Raw genomic sequence first — 25,470 nt, 5'->3', positions numbered from 1 at the left:
TGATTGTCCCCTCCAGAGTCTCAGTTCATCACTACCCAGCTGTACCCAACACCCACTTCCTCATGGGCAAGAGAGAAAAGGTGGGTTTTGCAATACTTCCTGAAGTGCTTCCTGAAGACTTACAAACTCAGGCTGTTCAGGACCTACAGAAGAAGTCAGTTCCAAAGTTCTGGGCCCACTGTCAGCCACCCCCTTTTTCTCATACCAAGTAGGCCTCAGTTTAACTCACTGACTGCAGTTGTGGCAGGATGTCAGAGTGAGCGGGATAAGTAGGTCCCAGACCATCTGGGTTTTTTATAAATGAAAACCAACCTTTAAAAATCAATCTGGAAGCCAACAGGCAGCCAGTGCAGGTTGCAGAGCAAGGGTTTAATGTGAAAAGAAACACTGCAAAACAAGTGGGTTGCTGAATTCTGCCTGAGTGAGTTAGGCACCCAAGTTTGAACATTTGTCACAAAATCTTTAGATTCTGTCTTTCCTTGACTGAGTGGTAACTAAGATTTTCCTATTGATTTTTTTATTTTATTTTATTTTTTTTTGACAATGTAGAGGAACATGTAGTTTGTAACTGACACAGTTGTGGGGGGAGCTGCCTACCTATTATTTCTGTTATTTCTCAAGTGTCTATCACCAAAAATATTCAAGTGCTGACATAGTATGGGCTGCAATAAATTTTTAAAAGGTATCTTCCTTTCTGATTGGCTGCAATACCATAGAATGATTCTGCACTACATTCTGTATGTCAATGTCTGGTTGTTAAACATTTTATACGATGTGTTTAATAAGAATGTGCAAGTCCCCTCACATACAAATAATGTTTATTAAGTGGGTGTGAGATAAACGACAGCATGTTTTGCTCCATGACATTTGTGCTTATTTGACCAGAGACCAAACTTCTGTCTTTAGAACTAAGTTGAAATATCCCAACGATTTCCAGCAGGTGGCAGATGATCGTGCTTGTAATGAAATCTGGGTACAAATGGTGTGTTTTCCAGATTGTTTACTTAGAAACTTATTTAAATGTACACATTATATATTACATTATAAACTGTGTAATCATTAGTGATAAAATAAGATTGCATAATTGGCACAGATTAGTAGTTACCAGTGCTAATATGTAATTAACTACTTAGGAATTAAGTATCGGATGAAATTTAAAAGCCAAAGCTAAATGGAAAAAACAATCTCATGGATCAAAGAAACTGCTGATATTCCGAAAATCTCCAAATAACCATCTGGCTAATTGTGCTTCCTAGTATAATGGTGTCTTTGCACATGTGCTATGATTGAAGATCATTTCATTGCACAGCAGTGTCTGGAAAATAAGCAATATGGGCTCTGACTTAAATAATTAAATGTTAAAAATATGGGTCCAGATTCTGTCACACTTACTTTCGTGGAGTAGTACCTTACTCCATGAGTTTTCCCACTGACTTCAGTGGTACTACTGTCAGAGAAAGGTATTTCTCAACAAGAGTAAGAATGACAGAATCTGGCCCATGAAGCCCAGATAAGCAGTCCTTTCTGAGAGCCAGGTTGTGATCTCTTTACCCTCATTAGTGAGCAGTTACTCACATGAGTAACCATCATGAGTTCAGTGGCAAATACTCACCAAGGAGAGTAATGGGTTCACAACCTAACCCTCAGACATTGATTTCAATGGGGTTTTGGGTCAAGTAAAAGTCTGCAGGATCTGACCCATAGAAAATGCATGATTGCATGAAAGGTTCCATAAAATATTTATTGCCACATGTGTGGGATGGCTGTGTTATAGTGGTGAAGTTTATGGATGAGTTATGCAGGCCTTCCCAATTAAGTCAATATAAACTTTATACCATCTGTCACTTAATTTTGTTTATGCCATGAAGTTAGGAAGTGATTTTTGAGACAGTGGGGTTTTATCTTATGGGGGGGGGGCTTTGAGATTGTGCTCTCTGGTTTGTGCAGCCTTCCCCTGCACTCCGCTCAGTGAGTTTCCACTGTATTTAGGGTCCCTCCCTTTCCATGTTGCTGTTGTGTGGAAGGAATTACCCCGCATGTGCTCCCTACTATCTCCAGAACTCCAGCTACATGAGAGGAGGAGTGAGGGTGAAGGCCTGTGATGTCAAAGTAGTCACCAGCTCAGAATGAACAGGCAGACTGCAGCTGAATTCGTGACATGCAAGCCGTAGGATATGAAGACCATTTAGATAATGGTTGCTTATATATATCATTTGTGAAATACAAGCAATTTTATGATGGTTTTCATGACCACCTATTAAAAAAAATATGAATGACACTGGGAATTTCACCTTTCTCCAATTTTTTCCTATGTTTATGCCTAATTATACCCATTACTCAAAAGGCTAATGAGGGAGAGACTGGGATGGATATAGCAGTATATACTTATTATGCTGTAATAAAATTAACTGTTTTTCATATTGTACATGGTTATTGCTGCTATTCTCTGCAGTAAGATCATAGTATAATTATAGTAAGTATAATCTTTCTTTGGAAAGACAGAGAAGTTTGTTTCTTAATGGGAGAGCAAAGGTTATTGACATTAGTGCAGCTATGAGCCAGAGGACAATACTTCACCAGTTTAACTACTAAATGTTTAGTGAAGGTGTACTTCATCTAGAACTAAATCCTGTAACGCCCAGCAAAGTGGTTAAGACCAGTTACCATAGCTTACTTAAGTATTAGATTTTAACTTGGAAATTATATTTAGAAGTTAGCTGAGGAAGCCTATTCTTCCTGTGCCAAGAACCATCTAATACCCTTTCTGTCTCCCAGGCTTCCAACTGCAGCGCAGTCTTCAACTGTTCTTTCCTCTCTTCCAATCCATCTATCTGATCTGGCCTATATGTGCTATCTGGCCTATATGTGCCATTTCTATCATGCTCATCACAATGGTATCTAGTCTTCTCCCATTAAATCTTGTCATTTCTTCTTTATTATCGCCAAAAGCTGCCCTTTCCTTACTGTCATTGTTAGTAAATCCCTTGTCCATGCCTTGGTCACCTCTCACCTTGATTACTTTAACTCTTCTTTCTGACCTTGCCTCTTCTCAACGGCAGTGTGTTCAAAATGCTCTAACTGTACAATCTCTCTCTCTCTCTCTGAATCCCTTAACTCATCTCTTATAAAATCACATTCAAGCTCCTAACCTTCACCATCGTACATAATCTTATCCCTATCCCCATCTTTAATTTCTTCCACCCCGCACCACACACACTGGCTCCCTATGCTTCTTCCAATGCTCCTCCTTACTGCTCCCTTTGTTTTGGCTTTGCACCTTTTTGCCATACTGTCCCGTAAACCTGTACCCCCAATCGTTTCTTCTCATCCTTCAAATCCCTCCATAAAACCTACATCCTGCCAGGAATTCATCAATTCTCTCCCATCACCAATAACCTCTCCTTGTTCTCTCTTCCATTAACTGTTGTCTTGTGTTGTATTTGTCTTGTCTTTCAAGACGAATCTCATTAACACAGTCTTCTTTAAACAGGACTAAGTTAACATGAACTAGGTACCTTTTCGTTCGCAACCGCGAGGGAGTTACAGCACTACTAACACACGCTGCACTTCACACTGCCATAGTCTACATTGTGGGGCCGTGAAGACAAACCTTCAGATAGTAAAATTCCTTAATGTAAGAAATATGTTTTACTGTTTATGAAGTGCCAGGCAAATTAAAAATACCATATAAATGATTCTCAATGGATAGTGATAAACCCTGGATAACATGATTCATCCATGCAGTCTGTTATCCTGCCTCTGGTGGTGGTAAGCAACTGATCCTTTTCTAAGGAAAGCAACCCCCAGTACAGAATGGTTTGGGGCCTATTTACCAGAGAGAAACATATCTCTCACCATACCATATTGCTGCAGTTGTGGGCACTGGAATCACACAAGTTGAGTCCCTCCAGGAAATACATAAGGGAGTGTGACGAAGTGGGACTGTTCTTAATGTTTCCTCTGAATAGTGTGGGGGTGCCTCAGTTTCCCCCATGCAGTTTTTAAGTCTTTAGGTAGTGGGTTAAGCGTGTATGATCATTGCAGAGCCCTAGAGGGAAGGTGTGTGCAGGGGTCTGGACACAGAGAATGGCCCATACTCTGTTTCCTGGCAACTGATGGCCTGGGCCCTTCCCCCCTGCAAGGTGAGAGCTAAAGGGTTGGAGAACAAAGGAATCAGGTGACCTCCTGGCCCGGGAAAGGGACAAAGCCCAGAGGAGGAGGAGCTGGAGGGAGTTTCAGTTTGGGGCTGGCCGGGACATGGAGTGAAGGGCAGACGTGGTTATCTGGCTCACTGCCCCCCAAAATGGACCCAGCTGAGGGGTCCTGTTCTCTGCACCTGCAAGGTCTGTTTTAGACCATGTTCCTGTCATCTAATAAACCTCTGTTTTACTGGCTGGCTGAGAATCACGTCTGACTGCGAAGTTGGGGTGCAAGACCCTCTGGCTTCTCCAGGAGCCCCGCATGAGCGGACTCGCTGTGGGAAGCGCACGGAGGGGCAGAGGATGCTGAATGCTCCGAGGTCAGACCCAGGAAGGTGGAAGCTGTGTGAGCTGTGTGTCCTGCAGACAGGCTGCTCACAGAAAGGAGACTTCCCCAGAGTCCTGCCTGGCTTCGTGGGGGGAGCAGTTCCAGAGCATCGCCCAGGGACTCCGTGACAGGGAGCTGCTGTCAAAGAGTTCTTCATGAGGGTTGCCAGCTTTTAAAGTCACTCCCCCCTTTTTGGTCTAAAATAGCCCAAATAAATGACCTTTTCAGGCATGCTGCAAAATCCATCTATTTTCCCAGCCATTTAGAGAGGAGGTGGGCTGAAGTTTGGAGGCACTTAATTACTGTCTGCAATGTAGGGATCTCATTTTCTGGGTTTGTTTGCTATATATTGATTTGATGTAGGATGAACAGTCCATTTTTATATTAATGTGAACACTAACTATGTAAAAACACTCAGCACTCAGGATGGGCACCTTTATGCATTCTGAATGAATGAATGACTTCAGTTCACAAAGTGTGTAGCCAATTGTGTGCAATTTCACACGGAGATTAGGTGTGGGAATTGGACTCTTTCCTGACCCCTACAGCTGATGAGTTTATGGCCTGAAGCATAAGATTTGACTATTCCTATTATCTTAGCTTGCAAATTAGAGCTACAAATGTTATTAGTGCTCATAAAATTATCCAGCTCATTTTAAAATCGAGCCACATTTGACTCAATTATCAATCCAGGCACTGATTCTCAATTAAAGTATTATTTCCTTATATTTGTTCCAAATCTATTGCCCCCTTAATAGCATTGAGTGTCCCCTTTGTTCTCACATCACGAGACAGGATACAAAGGAGGCACTGAGCAATATTCACTACATGCTTCATCATGTCATCTACCTCAGTCAGGTTCTCTCTAGGACTTCTTTTCAAGCAAGCTTTTACAATCTCTCATCATATGTACATCCCACATACAATTCTCTATCTTCATTTCACTGCACAACAACTTTTCAATTTCTGCTCTGTCTTTTTTAAGGGCAGACAACTGTAGCAGAACACATTACAAAAGAAACTGGTGGATTATCTGTCATTTGATATTGCATGATTTGGGGGCATTGTTTTATGTGTATTTTAATGTAAACAAAGCACTGTTTGTTGTTTTTTTCCTTAATTGTAGACACCTATTCTTTAATGAATTGTCAACTTTTACCACCCTGAATAATGTATTCCAAAGGCTCTGATTCTGCAAAGCATTTATGCATGTGCTTAATTTTACTGTGAATAGTTCCAGTGAAGTCATGGGGGCAAATTAAAGTTAAGCATATGCATAAGTGCTTGCAGAACTGGGGTCTAAGGGTATGTCTATACTACCTGCCAGAGTGGCAGGCAGTGATCTACCCCTGAGCACTCTCCTGTCGACTCCAGTACTCCATCGGAATGAGAGGCGCAGGCAGAGTCGAGGGGGAGTGTCAGCAGTCAACTCACCGCAGTAAAGACACCGCGATGAGTAGATCTAAGTACGTCAACTTAAGCTACATTATTCATGTAGCTGAAGTTGTGTAACTTTTAGATGGATTCCCCCACCCGCTGCAGTGTAGACCAGGCATAAGTCTCTTAATCATAGAATCATAGAATATCAGGGTTGGAAGGGACCTCAGGAGGTCATCTAGTCCAACCCCCTGCTCAAAGCAGGACCAATCCCCAATTAAATCAGCCCAGCCAGGGCTTTGTCAAGCCTGACCTTAAAAACTTCTAAGGAAGGAGATTCTACCACCTCCCTAGGTAACGCATTCCAGTGTTTCACCACCCTCCTAGTGAAAAAGTTTTTCCTAATATCCAACCTCCCCCTTCAGAAGATCCTGCAAGTTCAGATCCCATCAGTCAAGTGCATTACTTTACACTCTTCCAATATCTGTCATATTGCTGTGATGGTTCTGAGGGCACCCAGGACTGTGAGCCACCTTGTTACTGCCTGCTTCCGGTGAGAAGGAGTCTTGCCTGTGGTAACTGGGTGTTAGCTTCCTAATACCACCAGCCACTCTCCTCCAGGCTATGCCAGCCCTGTTTTTGCCTGGCAGGTTAACAAGCAGTTTACCCCCTCCCTGAGTCGGTGCACTCCTTAGAGAGTCCCCTGTGATATCCAGCCTCTGATGCTGGTTATGTATGGAAATCCCAGGTCCTCTACCTATTTTGTTGCTATAACCCAATTCAGTTGTATGTTGATGCAATGTTACAAGGCAAACATTGCAATGCAGCATCAATAATAATATTTAAGCAAAACTTTTCAAACCTAGGTGCCTAATGATAGGTTCCTAAATCTATCTTTAGGCCTTGGCCTTTATACTGTAAGCACTTTCCATGTTCAAAGCACTTTACAGACATCTACTTAGCCTTCACAAACTACCTCTAAGGTAGATACATATTACTTCCATTTTACAGATAAGGAGAGAGGCAGAGAAGTTAAACAAATTGTTCAAGGCCTCAGAACAAGTTTGTGAAACATGGAAGAAAAACTCAGATGTTTCTATTCCCAGTTATATTTTCAAGACGCTTGACCATGCCTCTCTCAAGATACCACACTATAATAATGATTTCCCTTAATAGTTTCTTATTGCTGTGAGGGACTTATCTAATCAACAGCTTTTTTGAAACATCCTAGTATATTATTACTAGCAGTCATTTTACTTCTTTATTAACTTTTCCAAAGAACAATGTAACATGTAGAAAGACATAACTTCCACTGCAGAAGACATATTGGTTGCCACTGTCAATTCATACACTTATCCAAGTGATGTACTATTTGTATTTAATTCTTTTTTTTTTTTTTATTGTGTAAAATGAAGTGACTTGGTAGGAACTTCTCTTTTACTGGTGATGAGAAGGATCTACAAAAATATTCAGGATGAGTAAATATATAATAGCAATTTTTTGGTACACAGCACCTAGTAGCTACTTGTTTCGTTAGCTTCTTAGAATATGTTAAAGTAGATTAGAACATTTCATAATTCTGTTTCCTCCCAAATGAAAGCTATCATCTAGATCATTGAAAGAAAGTGATTTCCTTGCCTGGCACAAATGAGTCACAGAAAATGACCTTCTGCATAGTCTAATTTAGTCCCAAGAATCCTCTGCAGAGCTGATATACAAACCCATATGTTTTCAATGAAGAGAAGCACTGAAATATATTGTCATTAACAGAGATATCCACATCCAAAAAGTAGCATTTCACTTTTCCTGGATTTTTTGCTCAGACTGCTGATATCTGCTATCTGTATATATGTAATAGACCACCGCAGTTCACTTTTACAGTTCCACAATGGACATATAGAATCATAGAATATCAGGGATGGACAGGACCTCAGGAGGTCATCTAGTCCAACTCCCCTCCCCAACTAAATCATTCCAGCCAGCCAGGGCTTTGTCAAGCCTGACCTTAAAAACCTCAAAGGAAGGAGATTCCACCACCTCCCTAGGTAACCCATTCCAGTGCTTCACCACCCTCCTAGTGAAAAAGTTTTTCCTAATATCCAACCTAAACCTCCTCCACCGCAACTTCAGACCATTACTCCTTGTTCTGTCATCTGCTACCACTGAGAACAGTCTAGATCCATCCTCTTTGGAATCCCGTTTCAGGTAGTTGAAATCAAGCAGCTATCAAATCCCCCCTCATTCTTCTTTTCTGCAGACTAAATAATCCCAGTTCCCTCAACCTCTCCTCATAAGTCATTTGTTCCAGTCCCCTAACCATTTTTGTTGCCCTCCACTGGACACTTTCCAATTTTTCCACATCCTTCTTGTAGTGTAGGGCCCCAAACTGGACACAGTTCTTCAGATGAGGTCTCACCAATGTCGAATAGAGAGGAACGATCATGTCCCTCAATCTGCTGGCAATGCCCCTACTTATACAGCCCAAAATGCCGTTAGTCTTCTTGGCAACAAGGGCACACTGTGGACTCATATCCAGCTTCTCGTCCACTGTAACCCCTAGGTCCTTTTCTGCAGAACTGCTGCCTAGCCATTCGCTCCCTCGTCTGTAGCGGTGCATGGGATTCTTCTGTCCTAAGTGCAGGACTCTGCACTTGTCCTTGTTGAACCTCATCAGATTTCTTTTGGCCCAATCCTCTAATTTGTCTAGGTCACACCCCTCTTGTTGGCATCTCCCATTGACTAGTTTAGGTGGGCAACCACCTAGTGTCCTGGCTCTTGTCAATCCCATTCCCAGGTGCCTATCTTCCCCCCACAGGAAGCCTAGGCACCTAACTCAGACTTTGTGGATCGCAGTGTTGTTTTGTGATTTTTCTAAAGTTAGGCATTGTGACAGTGTTGCCACGCAAAAGCCCCTTTGTGGATATTGGGCTTAAGGTGTCTGAATAATCTCCTTTTAACGTTATAAACACGGGGACAAATACTTCCCTACCTCACAAGAGCACTGAGGATAAATTTGCTGTAGAGGGACTGCATGTGTTGTCCCTCCCTCTAAGCAGTAACTTCATCTCCTGAGCATTATTTTTTGTTCCGTTGTTGTGGCTAGGGATTAATTTTTGGCATGGTGTAACAGGCTGGCAGTATTTGCCCAAGATACCCACCCTGTTAGCAGTTACACTGATCCTCTTGGAAATGTTAAGTGAGTTCTGATGACTCACTATCTCAGTGTAAAAAAACAAACAAAAAAAACAGGGTTTTTTTGTGTTAGCTTGAGATGGCTCTTCTGATGTAAAATCCTAGTGGAAACCAGACTCAGTGCAGTTAGCGGAGGTCACACTACACTCCTAGTGGGGCTGATGTAAAAAAGGTATGCTTTTACAGAAAAGTCACAGCCGTTGTTGGCAGGTAGCTTCTTACCCCACCTGGAAATGAAGGAGGTAGGAGTAGTAGTGACTGTCTACAAAAATAATAAAAGGTAACTACAGGGTGAGCTGTCTGGGAAGTGGGATCCTAGGGACAGCCAATGTTTCAGAGAAGATTTGAGCTGAACTTAATTATCTTATTGTTAATGTATATGGTAAGAAAAATAAAATCCAGGAAGAGGGTGGCTTTGGACTCTTAATGTTTGAGAAGGCTGGGGGATATGGCTGATTATACAGGGGTTAGTTGATTATATTGCATTCTCTGCAACAGGCTGATTATTTTCATGAACAGCTCTGCCTGCTGTAGAGCCAATGTCCATGGCCTTTAGCTGGCTGTGTGGTTTGGAAACTCATGGATTCTTTGGGATTGAGAAGGCCCTAGCAGAAGTATAGACACTCATCACAGTTGGATCATAATCTTAAATAGGGGTGGAATAGTATAGTTAATATTCAGAATATTAATGTTTTAAAATATTTTTATGGAAAAAAGTGGGTTTTCTGCATGCATGTTTGTAATGTTTATGTTCTGACTACAGAACATCAAGCATTGATAGCACTTTGGAAGGGGAAATGTCTTTGCAATATACCAAGCAGACTGTTCCATGTAAGGCTCAAGCAGCCCCAAAACTCCTATGGTGTGGCAGAGGATAAAGGAGGCCTGTTTGTTCCCTCCAATTTTTAATAGTTTGCTGACTGTGCAGTAGAGCTTTATTTTAAGCATTCCAGCTCTAGTGGGAGCTAGTATAAACTGGCAAATAGATGATGGTGTTGAGTATTTTGACTACTAATAACTGCAAGTAGCTTTTCTTTTCTCTGTATTTCACAGAAGACCACAGGTGGGTACAGACTTGTTGTGGCACAAAAGCTCAGGGCCAAGTCATTCCCTCAGTGATCCTGTGTAACTCATTTCAATTCAATGGGGTTGCATGGATGAAAATGACAGCAGAATTTGGCCCCATAACTCTATGTAAGAACAGAGTAATGCTAAGCAAACCAAAGCATATATGAATTGAACCATAGTGGCACTACTGACACCTCTGGTCCTTTCTGGCACAACAGAGAAACACAGGAAATACTAGAGGAGTGAATCCGAAACAACTCCTTTTTCCATCACAAGAATTAGCATTCTAAACCAGACTTAAGGCCTAGGCCTGCAAAGGCGATTATTTATTTTGTGAAATTCCTAGACGTGGGAGATGTATCAAAACTATGAAGTGAGGCTAAATATATTATGACACTATTTTCAAGTAGTAGTATGCCAACCACAGAAAGAAAGGGAGAGGTATAATGCATTCTTTGAGGCTGGAATATTATTTAAAGTATACAGCAAGGAAACAGGTTTCTTTAACTTGGTGTTTTCTATAGTACCTTTTACTGGGATATAGAGGGAATTTCCCCTATTGCTAATAAATAACCATGCAAAGGTAACAAGAGTGTCTTTTGTATGAGATTTAAAAACCCAAGGTCCTTTCTGCTTGGTGTGAATGTTAAAAATCTCATAGCACTTTGGATAAGAGGAGAAGTTTGTCTATTTGCGTGTGGTCAAAATTTCCATATGTCTCTCACAGAATGCTGTGTACCAATTGGTTGCCGCTATTGATTGGAGAAGTGGCTGCATTTCAGTGTTGCTAAAAGTATTTTGTGCTATAATATGCTTGAAGTAGAGAGATAAGGGAGTTAGGCAAACAGCTGCTCCAAACTGTGTGTTCCCCTTTGAGTCCATGGGACTAAAATGATTAACCCATTGCAAGTTTAAGCCTTTTTAAGTTCTAAAGGGAGGATTTTGTAAAGCACCGTTGGGATTCTTAAGGACAAAAGGTGCTAGATAAATGTAAATGATTATATCACTAAGTGACAGGTGTCGTGTGGCTGCACAGACAACAAGAGCTGAATCAGTCAGCCAACAATTCCCTAAAATAATCTTGACTTCTTTTTTCAGTCTCTGAACTTGTCAGTTTCCTCTTGGAATCTGCATCATACCTGCTTAGAGTGCAAAATTGAAAAGCCTGAGAGATTTTTCCTCTTACCTGCCCCTCTACTCCTATTACAGCTCCTGACTGTTTCTACTTGCCGTTTAAAAATATTGACCTCTAATACATATTTTTCAAAAACAAGAAAATGAATATATTTTTCCAATGAGACCTCAAGCACTTGATGGGACTGACTCACCATGTTCTTCACAGCCTGTTGTTCCTCCTCCACAAGCTTCCTGCCTCAAGTGAGAGTGACTGCCTTTGGGATTTTTCTCTTGCTTTCTTCCTGCTATCCTTCTGTAGTCTCCCACCTATCCACTAGCTTCTTTATGTGTGCTCAGGCTCTCCTCCTTCACCAGTTCTTTCTTCCCTACCTCTTTTTTTTCCCTCACTTCTGAAGCGTATGGCTAGAATGAGGAGCTTAGCATCAACAGAGCCAGCTTTGGCATTTTGGGGGAAGACCTACACAACAGCATTTTGCTGCCCTTCGCAAATGTAGCTGACTCCTATCCACCAAGATCACACCACTCTGCCTAAGGCTCTTGGAAGGTTAGTGAGGATTTTTTTTGCAATACAATTGCAATAAATTGAACTCATTCATTTTACATTTAAAAGTGTGTGTGTGTGTGTGTGTAATCTTTAGGTTGCTCCAGGCGGCTGCTACAGAAGTGGAACCCAGCTGGTTGAGTTGTTCCCTTCAGCTCTGGCAATTAGATTATACTTTGAAAGGCAACATTTGCACTGAAAAGGACTAGAAACTTTTCTATTAAATCTTTTATACTTCTTTCTCTAAATCCAGGAGAGATGCTGCAGCTGTTGGCTTTATGAAGCCCAACGCTTAGCTTCGAGCACTGATGTGGGTTGTGTTTCTTGGTCTGGTTTCACACATGATCATGCGAGCATTGAAGCTTGAGCTTCCTGCTGTACCCATGCGGTCAGGCAGAGTGGGATTTGCTGAGGACCAAACTGAGCAAAGAAACAATGTTTGGTAGCTTGCAGGTGGGCGTGACTGTGATCTGGTTAATGAGATAGGATGGGGGTTCCTCCGCCTTTGTTTGAAGGCTGGGTTTTAACCTGGGATCTGTGAACAGGCGTGGAGGGGTTTCACAGTCAGGTCACCCTGCCTTTCTTTATGGCTAGATGGGCGAGAGATCTGAATGCTTTTTTTTTCTATTGTAGCGGGGGATGAAGATTGAGAACAACTGCTCTGTATTATGTAGTACTAGGCACTATGGGAGGGAGGATCCTGTGTTAGATGGACCGCTGGTCAGATCCAGTGGGGAGATTCCCACCTGGCGTGCACTTGGGAAGAGTAACAAACTCTGGGTGCCCTCCCGAGCTGTCCAGTCCCCCCTCACATCGGTGGCTCCTTTTCACAGCTGGGGTACTACGCTCACCTTGCTTAGGGCCGAGATCGTGGCGGCAGTGCCCCGGGGGGGGGGGGGGGGGCTGGAGTAGGGTCTCCCGGCTGGTAGCGGCGCCCTTCTCCTAGCCCAGGCGGCCCTGGCCCGGCCCCGCTCGCCAGCTGTTCAGGGCTGTAACACTCTCGCTGTCTCTCGTTCTCGCCCAATAGGGAGCGGCCCGCCCGAGGAGGCCCAATGAGCGGCGCGGCCGGGCGCTCCGCTAACCAATGGGGCGGCGGCTGCGGGGGCGGTGCTGGTGTCCGCGAGCCGAGCCAGCAGCAGCGGCCGCGGGCGGGGGCTGCGCAGTGTGCTCACCCGCCGGAGCCGCACAGCCAGCCGCCGACCCACCGCCCTCCTCCCGTCTGTGCCTTCTCCGCGGTGGAGGAGCTTGAGCGCTGCTGGGAGCCAGGCTCGGCGGCACCATGGCCGTGGAGGAAGAGGGGCTCCGGGTGTTCCAGAGCGTCAGGATTAAGATAGGTAAGAGCAGGAGACGGGAGCGTCCCCGGCCGCCAACAAAGGGCGCGAGGGGGGCTCCCTGCAGCCTTGGCGTGGGCTCTGGGGCCGCGGGGCTGCAGCCTGGCGCGTCTGCAGCCGAAGTGCCGGTACCTCCTTGCCCTGGGGGCGACAGTGCAGTGAGGCTCGTCTGCCCTCACCCCAGCCCCGTAGCCCGGCCGCCCGCCTCCCTCCCTCTAAAGCGACTGCTGAGGAGGCAGCAGCCGCCTAGCTAGGCGCTGTGGGGTCCCGTTGCCTTTTACAGCAGCTGCGCTGCCTCATCCCTCCTAGCCGGGACAGCTCTACACGTAGAGCGCTCTTCAGCCTGCCCACCAGCTGCCCTGGCTGCTGCTTGTCCCTCCTGAAGTTTCTTCGCAAAGTCTCCGCCTCAGAGGGGCGATGGATGCTGAGGAGGACGCTAAGGGTCTGTCCTGCCTGAAATGGGTTGGGTTGTTCCTTAAGATCGTGCAGAAACATCCCGACTAGAAACTGACCAGCTGCAGTAGCATCTTTGCCAGTTACAGTTAGAAACTAAATAGCCTATCCTTGGACTTGTCTTTCAAACGCGCTCTTCCCCACCCCGCGCGTGTGAACGCATTGGGCATGGAGGATGCAAATCTCTGTTTCTTTTAGATTCCTAGTCTCATTAGTATTGGTGACAGATTATGTAATAGGATGGAAGAACAACCTGGGTCATTATCTGTGTGAGCCCCAGGACTTAATTTTTGCTAAATTACACTGAAGAGATTTGAAGACTAACAAAGCCACTCATCAGTTTTGTGCATCGTTTGCTAAAACCGATGTGGAAAAATAGAAGGGCATAAAATTATTAGCAGTAGGTTCAATTTTAATAAGATTTTCATACATCTAATATTGCTACAGTCTCATGTACTGGAAAGTAAGCTATTGCTATGTGGTTGTTGCAGAAGGTAGCTCACTTTGTTTTAGAGATGCATTACTATTTTAGCTGCTGAGTGATTTCCAGACCACATTATTAGAAAGTAAGCGACAGATGTCACTGTGTTGTAGATTAAAACTCTCTCTGGTAGTGTTTTGAGTGTGCAGGGCTGTTGGGAAATCCCTTGTTTCCTTAACAGAATAAACCCACTTCATTTTGAAGGGGAACACTTTGTTTTGCTTCCCCCCCCCCCTGCTATTTGGGGCAGTTGGGAGTTTGAAAGGAAGCTAAGGTGCCTAACTCCCACTGAGGGCTAAGAGAGTTGGATGCTTAGCTCCTTTTTGTGCTTTTGAAAATCACTGACATGTTGATACTCCTAAAAGCAACTTCATGCCTACCAACTGTAATGCAGGATAAAGTAAAACAAGTTAGAGAGTAAATCTCATTACTCAGGTAACACAATGGTATTTCAAGGAGGTGGCAACATGTTAATGTGCTGTTAGGATCCTTCCCTCATTAATCCAGTTACGCAGTAGCTTAGAAAATAAAAAAATTGGCACCACTGAAATAAAATGTTACGGTAACATGAATTAGAAGTTATTTACATTATGTATGTGACTCCATCCAGAAAAGCTTATCAATGGGTCTATATAGTATGGCAGGGTGAGACTGGCTTTCAAGTTCCCTTGAAGGAGAGAGAGAAAAAATCAGATGTTTAATGTCTTGTTGTGGTAGGTGTATTAAAGGAGGAATTCATGGAATAGCAATATGTTGTAACTAAAGTAGTAGTAGTAACAGAAGAATTTCTATCTACCATTTTGCATGTAATAAAAACCACTGCAAGTAGTATAGCATTGACTGGCATTCACTGAAGGGAGTAATGTGATGGTGTCATAAGTAATTGACTGACATAATTGAAATATGTCTGAGTGACAGAGAAGATACAATTTAGCAACAACAGCAAAAGGTTTGAGATTAATCTGACCAAAACATCTGCTAAAATTAATCCCCTTTTAGAATTTAATATCCGAACCCTTATTAGAGTAATTTTTGATTGATACTCAATACTAGAGTAGTGATTTGTGGCCACTTATGTATAGTCATACTACAGTGAGAAAACTGTATCTGTGTCATTGACACTAGAATGCCTAACCTTTTGTTCCTAAAATAAAGTTCTTTTATCTGATGTGGTAAGAGTAACTCCAATAGTTCAGGTAGCAGAGCGGATTGGTATGCACATGAGATTTGACTTTTTAATCCAGTAGAGGGCAATGGTAAATGTATGCAGGAACCAATTTGTTCCTTCTGTCATTTAGTAGTAGTAGTAATGTATTTGAAATCATATTAATCAACTTTCATGGCAAGAGTTTCTAAACAAATGCTTGTATAACAGGTTTTGTTTAAATGTTAAACACTTCTGGGACTTAAGTATGTTCTCACAGAGGTGAAAGTCATGTCAGCAAAACAGAGGTGGCAGGATAATTGCAGTTTCTGAACTGACTGAAAAAAATTGGCATGTTGCTGTTGTCTCAGTTCTGTTTAGTAGGACTTGTGAAGTGGTTGTGACCTGCATAATTTTGCCTAGATGCTTTAGAGTTCCTACTTTCCATCTCAAAAGTGGAACAAATAGTCCTTATGTGCACCCAGAAGAAATAATAAGTGGTACCTGCATTGCACTCAGTCTTCATGAAGGCTTGGAATATTTTTCAGATATCTACAAGTTAGAGGTAGACATGAAAGAGGAAATGAGAGGCAAGTAGCCACAATCCACTTCTATCAGCTTTTAGGAGTGGAAATCTCTCCATATCTATCCATCATGAGGTTTTTGTGCCCATCACTAGTATCCAAGTGCCTTTCCCTGGTTGGATTTGTTTACATTTTTTTATATATATATAAAAAAATAATTCATGGTGAGAAAAGCTCTGTCATCATGCTCTAGAACTGATCCAGAGTCTGATCACTTTTAATCTTCTTTGGAAATTCATTCCTAAGCCAAATTTCTTTGACCAAATCACTTAGTACTTGGTTTGGTGATCTGTATTGTCCCAGAGGAGCACTTCTGTCCTGTCATGTCATGGATGGAGAAATGGTCACATACAGCAGGGTCCTGACCTGCTGAGGACACTGAATGCCTTGAAGTAGCAATGGAAGTGGATTGTGAGATGGACTTGAGGTCGGGTGCTTGTGAATCACCATGGGCAGATCTTGTCCGGGAGGAAGAAGTTGCGTCCCCTAGGAAGCTGCAGATGGAAGAAAGCATTAGTGACACAAAATGTCAGCTGATTGTCCAGGATCAGTGATTGAGTTTAATGAACAGGACCACTTCAAGCCAAGTGTGTGTGATGTCTTAGTTCTTTACAATGTTTCCCTATTCTGAAGAGGATCATGCTGGTCTTGTCTTGATTCAGCTTGAGCCAGTTCCTCTCTCTTTAGGACTTAATCTTGTGTGGACTTTGTGACATTCTTGTGATTGCATTGTTTGCATCTGTTGAGAATGATTTTCTTCTGTTTCCATGGCTGGCATATCATGAGCAGTGCAGATGATTCTACAGATGATATCCTGTAGATATTGAAGAGGAGATACAATGAGGTGGATTCCTTTGCGAAACTATGGGTGAGAGCTTTTGGGAAAGAGGAGCTATCACTGCACTAACTCTCCTTTTTGTGGTCCTCTCCATTGGAAGAACTCAGTGCCTGTCTGCTTTTGCTCATGGTTCCCCCATGATTAGAATAAAATCATTTTTACAAGAAAGCAGCATATGGACAGAAATAAAAGGGCATTCATCGCCTTTGCTAAATATTTCCCTTCAAGGTCTGATTGTGTTTGGAGTTATTTGGCTACTTTTTACAGAAACTGTATTTTCACATTGTCCATCTTTCTTCATTGAAAATTATTTTTTTTTACAGGAATCTCTCATACATAAACAAAACAATGTGTCTTGTAAGACTAAACAAATGCTTCCTGTAAGATTGCTACTTTGAGGAAGTGTGCTGCTCTGATATTTCCATGAGTCAGGGTTTCAGAACCTGAAAGGAAACAACATAAGACTTGTGGCAGACGATTGGCTGGAAAAACTACAAAGAGAGTGCTTCTGCTTGGCAACATAGTTACTGTTAATAATACTTATGCTCTACTTAATTGCTACCCTTTTCTCTCCTTTGACTTGTGTCATTTTACTACTTAACAAGTTTAAACTTTCAATTACAGAAATAAAAGCAAAGTACATATTTAGCATATTCAGCATTTCTACAATGGAAAGCTATAACCTGGGTAATGGGAAAGAACAAATCCTACACTGCAGGAATTACAGAGCTGTGTTATGATGGAAGTTAGATTACACAATCATAGTGGACCCTTTAGGCCTTAAAATCTATTAACTTTGGATTTAGTAAAATACCTTAAATCTTGCACTGTTATATCCAGGAATGTAAAATGTATGCTATTCTCTTGATAGCATAAAACTTAGTGCTTTTGAGTGAGTGTTCAAAAATCATGCGTAATAAAATGGAGTTCTTAGTTGACTACGCTTTTATCTGTAGGTTCAGATGTTGAGATTAGTCCTCCAGTACTTCTAGAAACAGCCCCACAGATATCAATCTCTTGTGAGAGGGTGGATGGATTGGGAGTCATTTGGAAGTCATGAGTGAAATAAGACTGGTTTCAGAACATAACTCACGTGGGTGATTTCATTGTGTAACTTGGTATAGATGATATATCCAGCTCGGTAGGGAGTTAAAACTGAAACCAAAGAATGTTATAGTGCTCATACCATGCCTGACTTTATATTAGCAATTGTCAGGAATACTGTAATGCACTCGTACTGTAGAAATGGAGAAGGGAAGTAGCATTTTAGAAATTATGCATTATGTAGTACGTTATGTATGAAATGGGTAATTGTGGAAATCGACTAAATCTGTAAACAGAGCAGTGATACAATGAGTGCAGAAACATTGGATTAAACATTTTCTCAGTGAGTCGCTTTTTTCCTTAATCTATGCTTTAAAATGATTACTGTGAAAAATACATACTGTAAAATATGTCAAGGGGTGGGGGAGAAGAATGGTTTATTGATAAGCTGTTTCAAAATCAGTAGGGCGGCAAATGATGAAACTAGGTGAAGTTAATTGCCTGTCCCCAGATATTTAGGAATTCACAAGATCAGAACCACACTAAAATGTTAAGTACTACTGATGGTGTGTTGGGAAGGGTGGGGGTGGAGTGGTAATTTAAACAGCATTGCTTGTTGTTTGGTATGTTAGTAGTTTATTTAAGATGAGACTGGATAATTTAAGGGGATTCATAGTAGACAGACTTTTTCCATCTCTAACTCACTGATTCAAACCTTGTTCAGCTTGGTAGCCACCACATTTGGTTGCTAACTTGTTGTTCAACGTGCTGTGTGAAAGGAATGGTGGTCAGCCCTCTCCCATGTGAAGAGAGCACTACATACAATAGGCTGTTCTGACAGATCCATAAGATGGTACAAGGGTTGAATGGATATGGAGAACAAACTACCATCTGACCCTTAAGGATGGCCTCACCACCTGAGGATCGAAGTAAATTATTCAGGCAGCATGGTAAAAACTTTACTCCCGTGGGTTTTTGTCCTTGCTATAAGAATAGCAGAGGATGATAGTCTTTGGGGCTGCCCGTCTTGTACCTTTCATGATTTCTAAATGAACTTAATCACATTTTGTAAAATTATACAGATCCTGCACATGGGAACAAAACCAAATATGGTTCAGTTTCTGGAGGGTGAATTCCTAATAGCCAAGGTTACTAGGTCAAGAAAACTGATTAATTCAGGACAGTAGGGAGTCTGAACATAACTTGCCAGTTTTTTTTCTTCTGGAATTAGCAGACATGCTATCCTTTGATCCCATGGACATGGTTAACTAATAGTGATTCTCCTTGAGTCTTCAGAAATATAGCTAGGTGACTTCATCTGGAGGTCAGAGCACCTCTGATGGCAAGAGCTCCATGATATGGTACTCGATATCCTAATCCGTGATCATATTCCAGAAAATGCATTTGTCAATTTTATCACTGTACTGAAATAACTTTTTAGGATAGCTTTTATTAGTGGGAAAACAAATATTCTGTTATTGGGGTTATATTGAGCCACAATATTAGCTCCCGTTACTACTTACTGTGTGCCTACAATGGTCTGTTTTAGTATCAGACATAGTAATGCAAATCTCCCTCAAGTTTCATGTGCTAACATGGGGGCTTCTCTCCTAGCTGCTGCACCCAGATTAATAGACTATTCATCCTGGCCACATCCTCTTGGAAGTTTACATTTCCTGTGTGACAGCTAAGGATGGACAGATAAGGACTTGAAATCAGCTGCTGTGTAACATACGTATTAACGTTATTCTGAGGCTACACAAGAGGATTAAAAATCCTACAAACAGTGCAGGCAGGACATAGTCTCTAGGGCCATATTTGTATTAGATAATTCCTTATATATCATGCTGAGATATAGGAACTATGACAACTGTCTGTTGGATTACTGTTCCCAAATGGTTGGTTGATTACTATTACCAAGTGCAAAAAACCCCAGAAGTAAATGGTGTAACTTTGGTTATAACTTTGTCATGCTAACAAAAGAATTTGCATTCTCAGACTTCACATGTTAAGTGATGTTTCTCATATAAAAGCAACTTCATAGTTAAGGCTGCAACTATGCCACATTAGAAGATAAATTCCTTTGGCGAAAATAAATGATTGTATGGTGTGAGGTAGGTACATTAAATTAACTTTTATTATTCAATGGTGGGGTCATGGGGCTTTTTTCTTCCTCACTCTGGCCCAGCATTGCCCACTAGGCTATATAAATGATGTTTCTCTGTTAACTGCGTTCTCCTAATTAGATATTTCATGATGGTGATGATGGATACAGCAATTTGTTGATGTACACTCCTCCCCATCCCATTTAAATGCCTGAGAGACAGATCTGGGCAGAAGTCTGAAACAGGGAAATAAACATTTTTAAGGGGTTTTCAAATATGGTTGGCATTTTACAAGCAACAGCAAAGTACTTTATCACAATAACAAGGAATGGAGAGAGAGCCAAAACTTTTAAAAAATATTACTAAAAACTGTCATCTTTTGACTTAGTCCTGACCCTACAGCAAAAATAGAAAGACATACAATTAAAAAAAAACAACCCTAAAAATACCCATTGATGTGCTATATTGCTAACAGCAGCATAAACAGGCAAATCTCCTAGACCAGGGGTCAGCAACCTTTCAGAAGTGGTGTGCCGAGTCTTCATTTATTCACTCTGGTTTAAGGTTTCGCGTGCCAGTAATACATTTTAACGTTTTTAGAAGGTCTCTTTCTATAAGTCTATAATATATAACTAAATTATTGTTGTATGTAAAGTAAATAAGCTTTTTAAAATGTTTAAAAAGCTTCATTTAAAATTAAAGCTCAGAGCCCCCTGGACTGATGGCCAGAACCCAGGCAGTGGTGAGTGCCACTGAAAATCAGCTCGCATGCCATAGGTTGCCTACCCCTGTCCTAGATGTTACAAATGAAAACAAAATGGCATTATAGAATCCTGAAGGGGCCTTAAAACTTCTCCCTCCCCTCTAATTCTCAGGTAAATGAAGGATTGGAGGTCTTACTCAGATCTCATTTACTATTGTAAGTTGGGAATAAACCAATAGAAGTCAATAGTTAACACTGGTGTGAGATCTGAATGGTCTTTGGTGAATTGATGATTACAGCATTTGCTCTCTCAAACCAGTGATATTCAGACTGAGGCTCTTGAGCTGTAACTGGCTCTTTAATACGTCTCCTACAGCTTTTTGCAGCACATGATATTAAACACGGTGTGATTTAATTATCAGCCAATCAGGAAGCTTTTATTATGTTAACCAATTGTAGTTGATAAAATAATACGTGGTCAGTCGTTTTGAGGTGTGTGTGTGTGTGAGTGTGTGTCTAAATAAATATTTTCCCATCATATTGTTGAAATATGAAAATATAGTACTACAGTAAATAAAATAATGAATTCATACTTTTGTGGCTCTCCTGGGTAATGTTGATCGCTAATTTGTCTCCTGAATCACTGAGGTTTGAGTATCACTGTCTTAAAAGGAAGGAAGAAGATTGGTGCTTAATATGACACCCTTACTCTATCTTCCATTCCCTCGTGGAAAGCTTCCCACATGCTGTATGACACTCTAGCTGCAAGATGGTGATATTTCCCAACATCAGGGGAAGTAGCAGAGGTGGTGGAAGTAGAAGTCCTGGAATGAAGGGAGAGGCATGTTACCCGTGCTCAAATTCTAGGAGAGCTCTTGGGGGAGGGAGGGGAAATCAAGATATCAAACGCTTACATTGTTCAAAGGGATCTGGGGATCATAGTGGATCACAAGCTAAATATGAGTCAACAGTGTAACACTGTTGCAAAAAAGGCGAACATCATTCTGGGATATATTAGCAGGAGTGTTTTAAGCAAGACATGTGAAGTAATTCTTCCACTCCACTCTGTGCTGATTAGGCTTCAGCTGGAGTATTGTGTCCAGTTCTGGGTGCCACGTTTCAGGAAAGATGTGGACAAATTGGAGAAAGTCCAGAGAAGAACAACAAAAATGATTAAAAGTCTAAAAAACATGACCTATAAGGGAAGATTGAAAAAAAAATTTGGGTTTGTTTAGTCTGGAAAAGAGAAGATTGGGGGGACACACACAACAGTTTTCAAGTACATAAAAGGTTGTTACAGAGAGGAGGGAGAAGAATTGTTCTTCTTGTCCTATCCTCAGAGGTTAAGAAGCAATGGGCTTAAATTGCAGCAAGGGAGATTTATGTTGGACATTAGGAAAAACTTCCTGTCAGAGTTGTTAAGCACTTGAATAAATTGCCTAGGGGAGGTTGTGCAATTTCCATCATTGGAGATTTTTAAGAGCAGGTTAGACAAACACCTGTCAGGGATGACCGAGATCAGAGGTTCTCAAACTGTGGTCCATGGACCACCAGTGGTCCACGAGCTCCATTCAGGTGATCTGCGGATAGTTCCCTTTAAGGTGTGTGCCGCACACGAGAGAATGAAGGGGCACCCACCTAATTAGCCGAGCCACGCAGGCGTGGCTCGGCTAATTAGGTGCCTGCACCCTGGAGAAGACCCACATGTAAGGTGTGGTGCTTGCTTTCGGGGGGGGATAGGTGGGAGGGGGTGGTGGGAATTTGGGATGCGCAAATCCAAAGTGCTTTACAGTAGTTCGCTAACGGTACAAACAACATTTAGAAAGATCATTAAGTGGTCTGCCAAGACCCTCAGCAATTTTCAAGTAGTCTGAGGGGAGAAGAAAAAAATGTTTGACAACTACTGACCTAAATAATATTTAACCCTGCCATGAGTGCAGGGATTGGACTAGATGACCTCTCAAGGTCCCTTCCAGCCCTATGATTCTATGATAATGACTTCGGACTCCTAAAACTCAAATGGCAATATTACAGTATTAAGACATGATAGGGTATGTAGTAGTGATCTGTTTAATGTCTCAGGGAGGTAAGACATTCCAGACATATGTTAATGAATCACTGTACCATGTGGTATTATGTCTTAATGCTATATTTTAAAACTACTTTCATCCATTTTGTGCTGGTAATCAAGGAGAAGCTTACAGTGGTTTTCAAACTTCATTGCACCACGATCCCCTTCTGACAACAAAAATTACTACATGATCCCAGGAGGGTGGACCAAAGCTTGTGTCCTCCCCACGACACAAAGCCCAAGTCCCATCATCTTGTGCAGGTGGACCAAAGCCGAAGCCCAAGGGCTTCAGCCTATGGTGAGGGGCCTGTAACCTGAGCCCCACCACCCAGGGCTGAAGTTCAAGGCAGTGGGGCTTGGGCCCCACACCCCAGCAAGTCTAACACCAGCCCTGGCGAGCCCATTAAAATGGAGTTGCAACCGACTTTGGGGTCCTGACCCACAGTTTGAGAATCACTGGCTTAGCATTTGCTTTCATTATGACAGTAGGCTGTATTTTGTGTGACTGAAGTTGATGAGAAACTTGTACATTCTGAATAGTTTTCTTAACTTTTTCTGCTTTGTACAATACTAGCAATTTACATGACCTTAGTGCATTTTAAAAAACAACTTCGTCATCAGTTCTTTAATAATGCCTTTAATTTAACATTATGGAGTGGGGATTGATTTTAGGCTCCAGTTATAAGCGTGATTTATTTTCAGCCCACACCTAATTCCCCTTCCCACCCCCGCCCAAAAATAATATCCCTGAAATTTCATATGCCACATCTTCCAATGGCAGAAGTTTTTTGGGGAATTTTGGAAAAGCCTAAGACTTATAAAGTTATGGTGTTCTGGTAATTCCTGTTGTTCGGTCTTGGATATTTCTGTTTGTGGTTCATCTGATCTTCAAAATGGCTTGGCCTAGGAACTTGAGGTCCCTGAAGTGTTTTTTCCTCAAAGAAAAATGTCATTTAGTATTTATGCAGTTTTTGGAAGAAGATAGTGTGGTTAGTAAAAACAACGAGGAATCCTTGTGGGACCTTAGAGACTAACACATTTATTTGGGCAAAAGCTTTCATGGGCCAGAACCCACTACATCAGATGCATGGAGTGGAAGATACAGGAGCAGTATAAATACATGAAAAGATGTGAATTGCCTTACCAAGTGTGAGGTTAGTCTAACGAGACAATTCAATTGACAGCAGGATACCAAAGGAGGAAAAATAACTTTTGAAATGGTAATGAGAGTGGCCCATTTCAGACCGTTGACAAGAAGCTGAGAGTAACAGTTGGGGGAAATTAGGTTTTATAATGACGCAACCGCTCCCAGTCTTTATTCAGGCCTTATCTGATGGTGTCCAGTTTCCAAATTAATTCCAGTTCTGCAGTTTCACGTTGGAGTCAGTTTCTGAAGCTTTTTTGTTGAAGAATTGCCACTTTTAGGTCTGTTATTGAGAGACAAGGGAGATTGAAGTGTTCTCCTACTGGTTTTTGAATGTTAGGATTCCTGATGTCAGATTTGTGTCCATTTATTCTTTTGCATAGACACTGTCCGGTTTGGCCACTGTACATGGCAGAGGGGCATTGCTGGCACATGATGGCATATATCACATTGGTAGATGGTGTGGCTGATGTGGTTAGGTCCTATGATTGTGTCCCTTGAATAGATAGATATGTGGACAGAGTTGGCAATGGGGTTTGTTGCAGGGTTTGGTTCTTGGGTTGGTGTTTTTGTTGTGTGGTGTGTAGTTGCTTGTGAGTATTTGCTTCAGGTTGGGGGGCTGTCTGTACGCGAGGATTGGCTTGTCCCCCAAGATCGGAGAGAGTGAGGGATAGTCCTTCAGGATACGTTTAGATCCTTGATGATGTGCTAGAGAGGTTTTAGTTGGGGGCTGTAGGTGACTGCTAGTGGCATTCTGTTACTTTCTTTGTTCAGCCTGTCTTGTAGTAGGTGACTTCTGGGTACTCTTCTGGCTCTGTCAATCTGTTTCTTCACTTCACCAGGTAGGTATTGTAGTTTTAAGAACGGTTGATAGAGATCCTGTAGGTGTTTGTCTCTGTCTGAGGGATTGGAGCAAATGCGGTTGTATCTTAGAGCTTGGCTGTAGACGATGGATTGTGTGATGTGGTCTGGATGAAAGCTGGAGGCATGTAGGTAAGTATAGAGGTCAGTAGGTTTCCAGTATATGGTGGTGGTTATGTGACCATTGCTTATTAGCACTATAGTGTCTTGGAAGTGGACTTACTGTGTAGACTGGTCCAGGCTGAGGTTGATGGTGGGGTGGAAATTATTGAAATCTTGGTGGAATTCCTCAAGGGCCTCCTTCCCATGGGTCCAGATGATTGTCATCAATGTAGCGCAAGTAGAGTAGGGCTGTATGGGGATGAGAGCTGAGGAAGCGTTGTCCTAAGTCAGCCATAAAAATTTTGGCATACTGTGGGGCCATGTGGGTACCCATAGCGGACCCGTGAACTTGAAAGTATAAATTGTCTCCAAATCTGAAATAGTTGTGGGTGAGGACAAAGTCACAAAGTTCAGCGACCAGGTTTGCTGTGATGGTATCGGGGATGCTATTCCTGGCGGCTTGTAGTCCATCTTTGTGTGGAATGTTCGAGTAGAGAGCTTTTACATCCATAGCGGCTAAGATGATGTTTTCTGGAAGATCACCAAAGGATTGTAGTTTCCTTAGGAAGTCACTGGTGTCTCAAAGATAGCTGGGAGTGCTTGTAGCGTAAGGCCTGAGGAGAGAGTCTACATAGCCAGATAATCATGCTGTCAGGGTGTTAATGCTTGAGATGATGGGGCACCCAGGATTCCCAGGTTTATGGATTTTGGATAGCAGATAGAATACCCATGGTTGGAGCTCTAGGGGTGTGTCAGTGTAGATTTGT

General features: G+C 42.1%; 1 protein-coding gene across 2 annotated transcripts in view; it reads left to right on the top strand.

The window, feature by feature from the left end:
* Window positions 1–25,470, top strand: part of RASA3 (RAS p21 protein activator 3) — a 266,580-nt gene that overhangs the window by 56,066 nt on the left and 185,044 nt on the right. Inside the window, exon 1 of one of the 2 annotated variants that reach the window (XM_073350711.2) lies at window positions 12,948–13,176. The exons of the other annotated variant lie outside the window; for it this stretch is intronic. Coding sequence (XP_073206812.2) covers window positions 13,122–13,176 — 55 coding nt within the window. The 5' untranslated portion in view covers window positions 12,948–13,121. Of the gene's footprint in view, window positions 1–12,947; window positions 13,177–25,470 lie in introns of those variants that run through there. 2 annotated transcript variants of the gene reach the window in all.

This window comes from Lepidochelys kempii, chromosome 1 (genome assembly GCF_965140285.1).
Source record: "Lepidochelys kempii isolate rLepKem1 chromosome 1, rLepKem1.hap1, whole genome shotgun sequence".
Lineage (NCBI taxonomy): Eukaryota > Metazoa > Chordata > Testudines > Cheloniidae > Lepidochelys > Lepidochelys kempii.
This window is presented reverse-complemented; position numbering and strand designations above follow the sequence as displayed.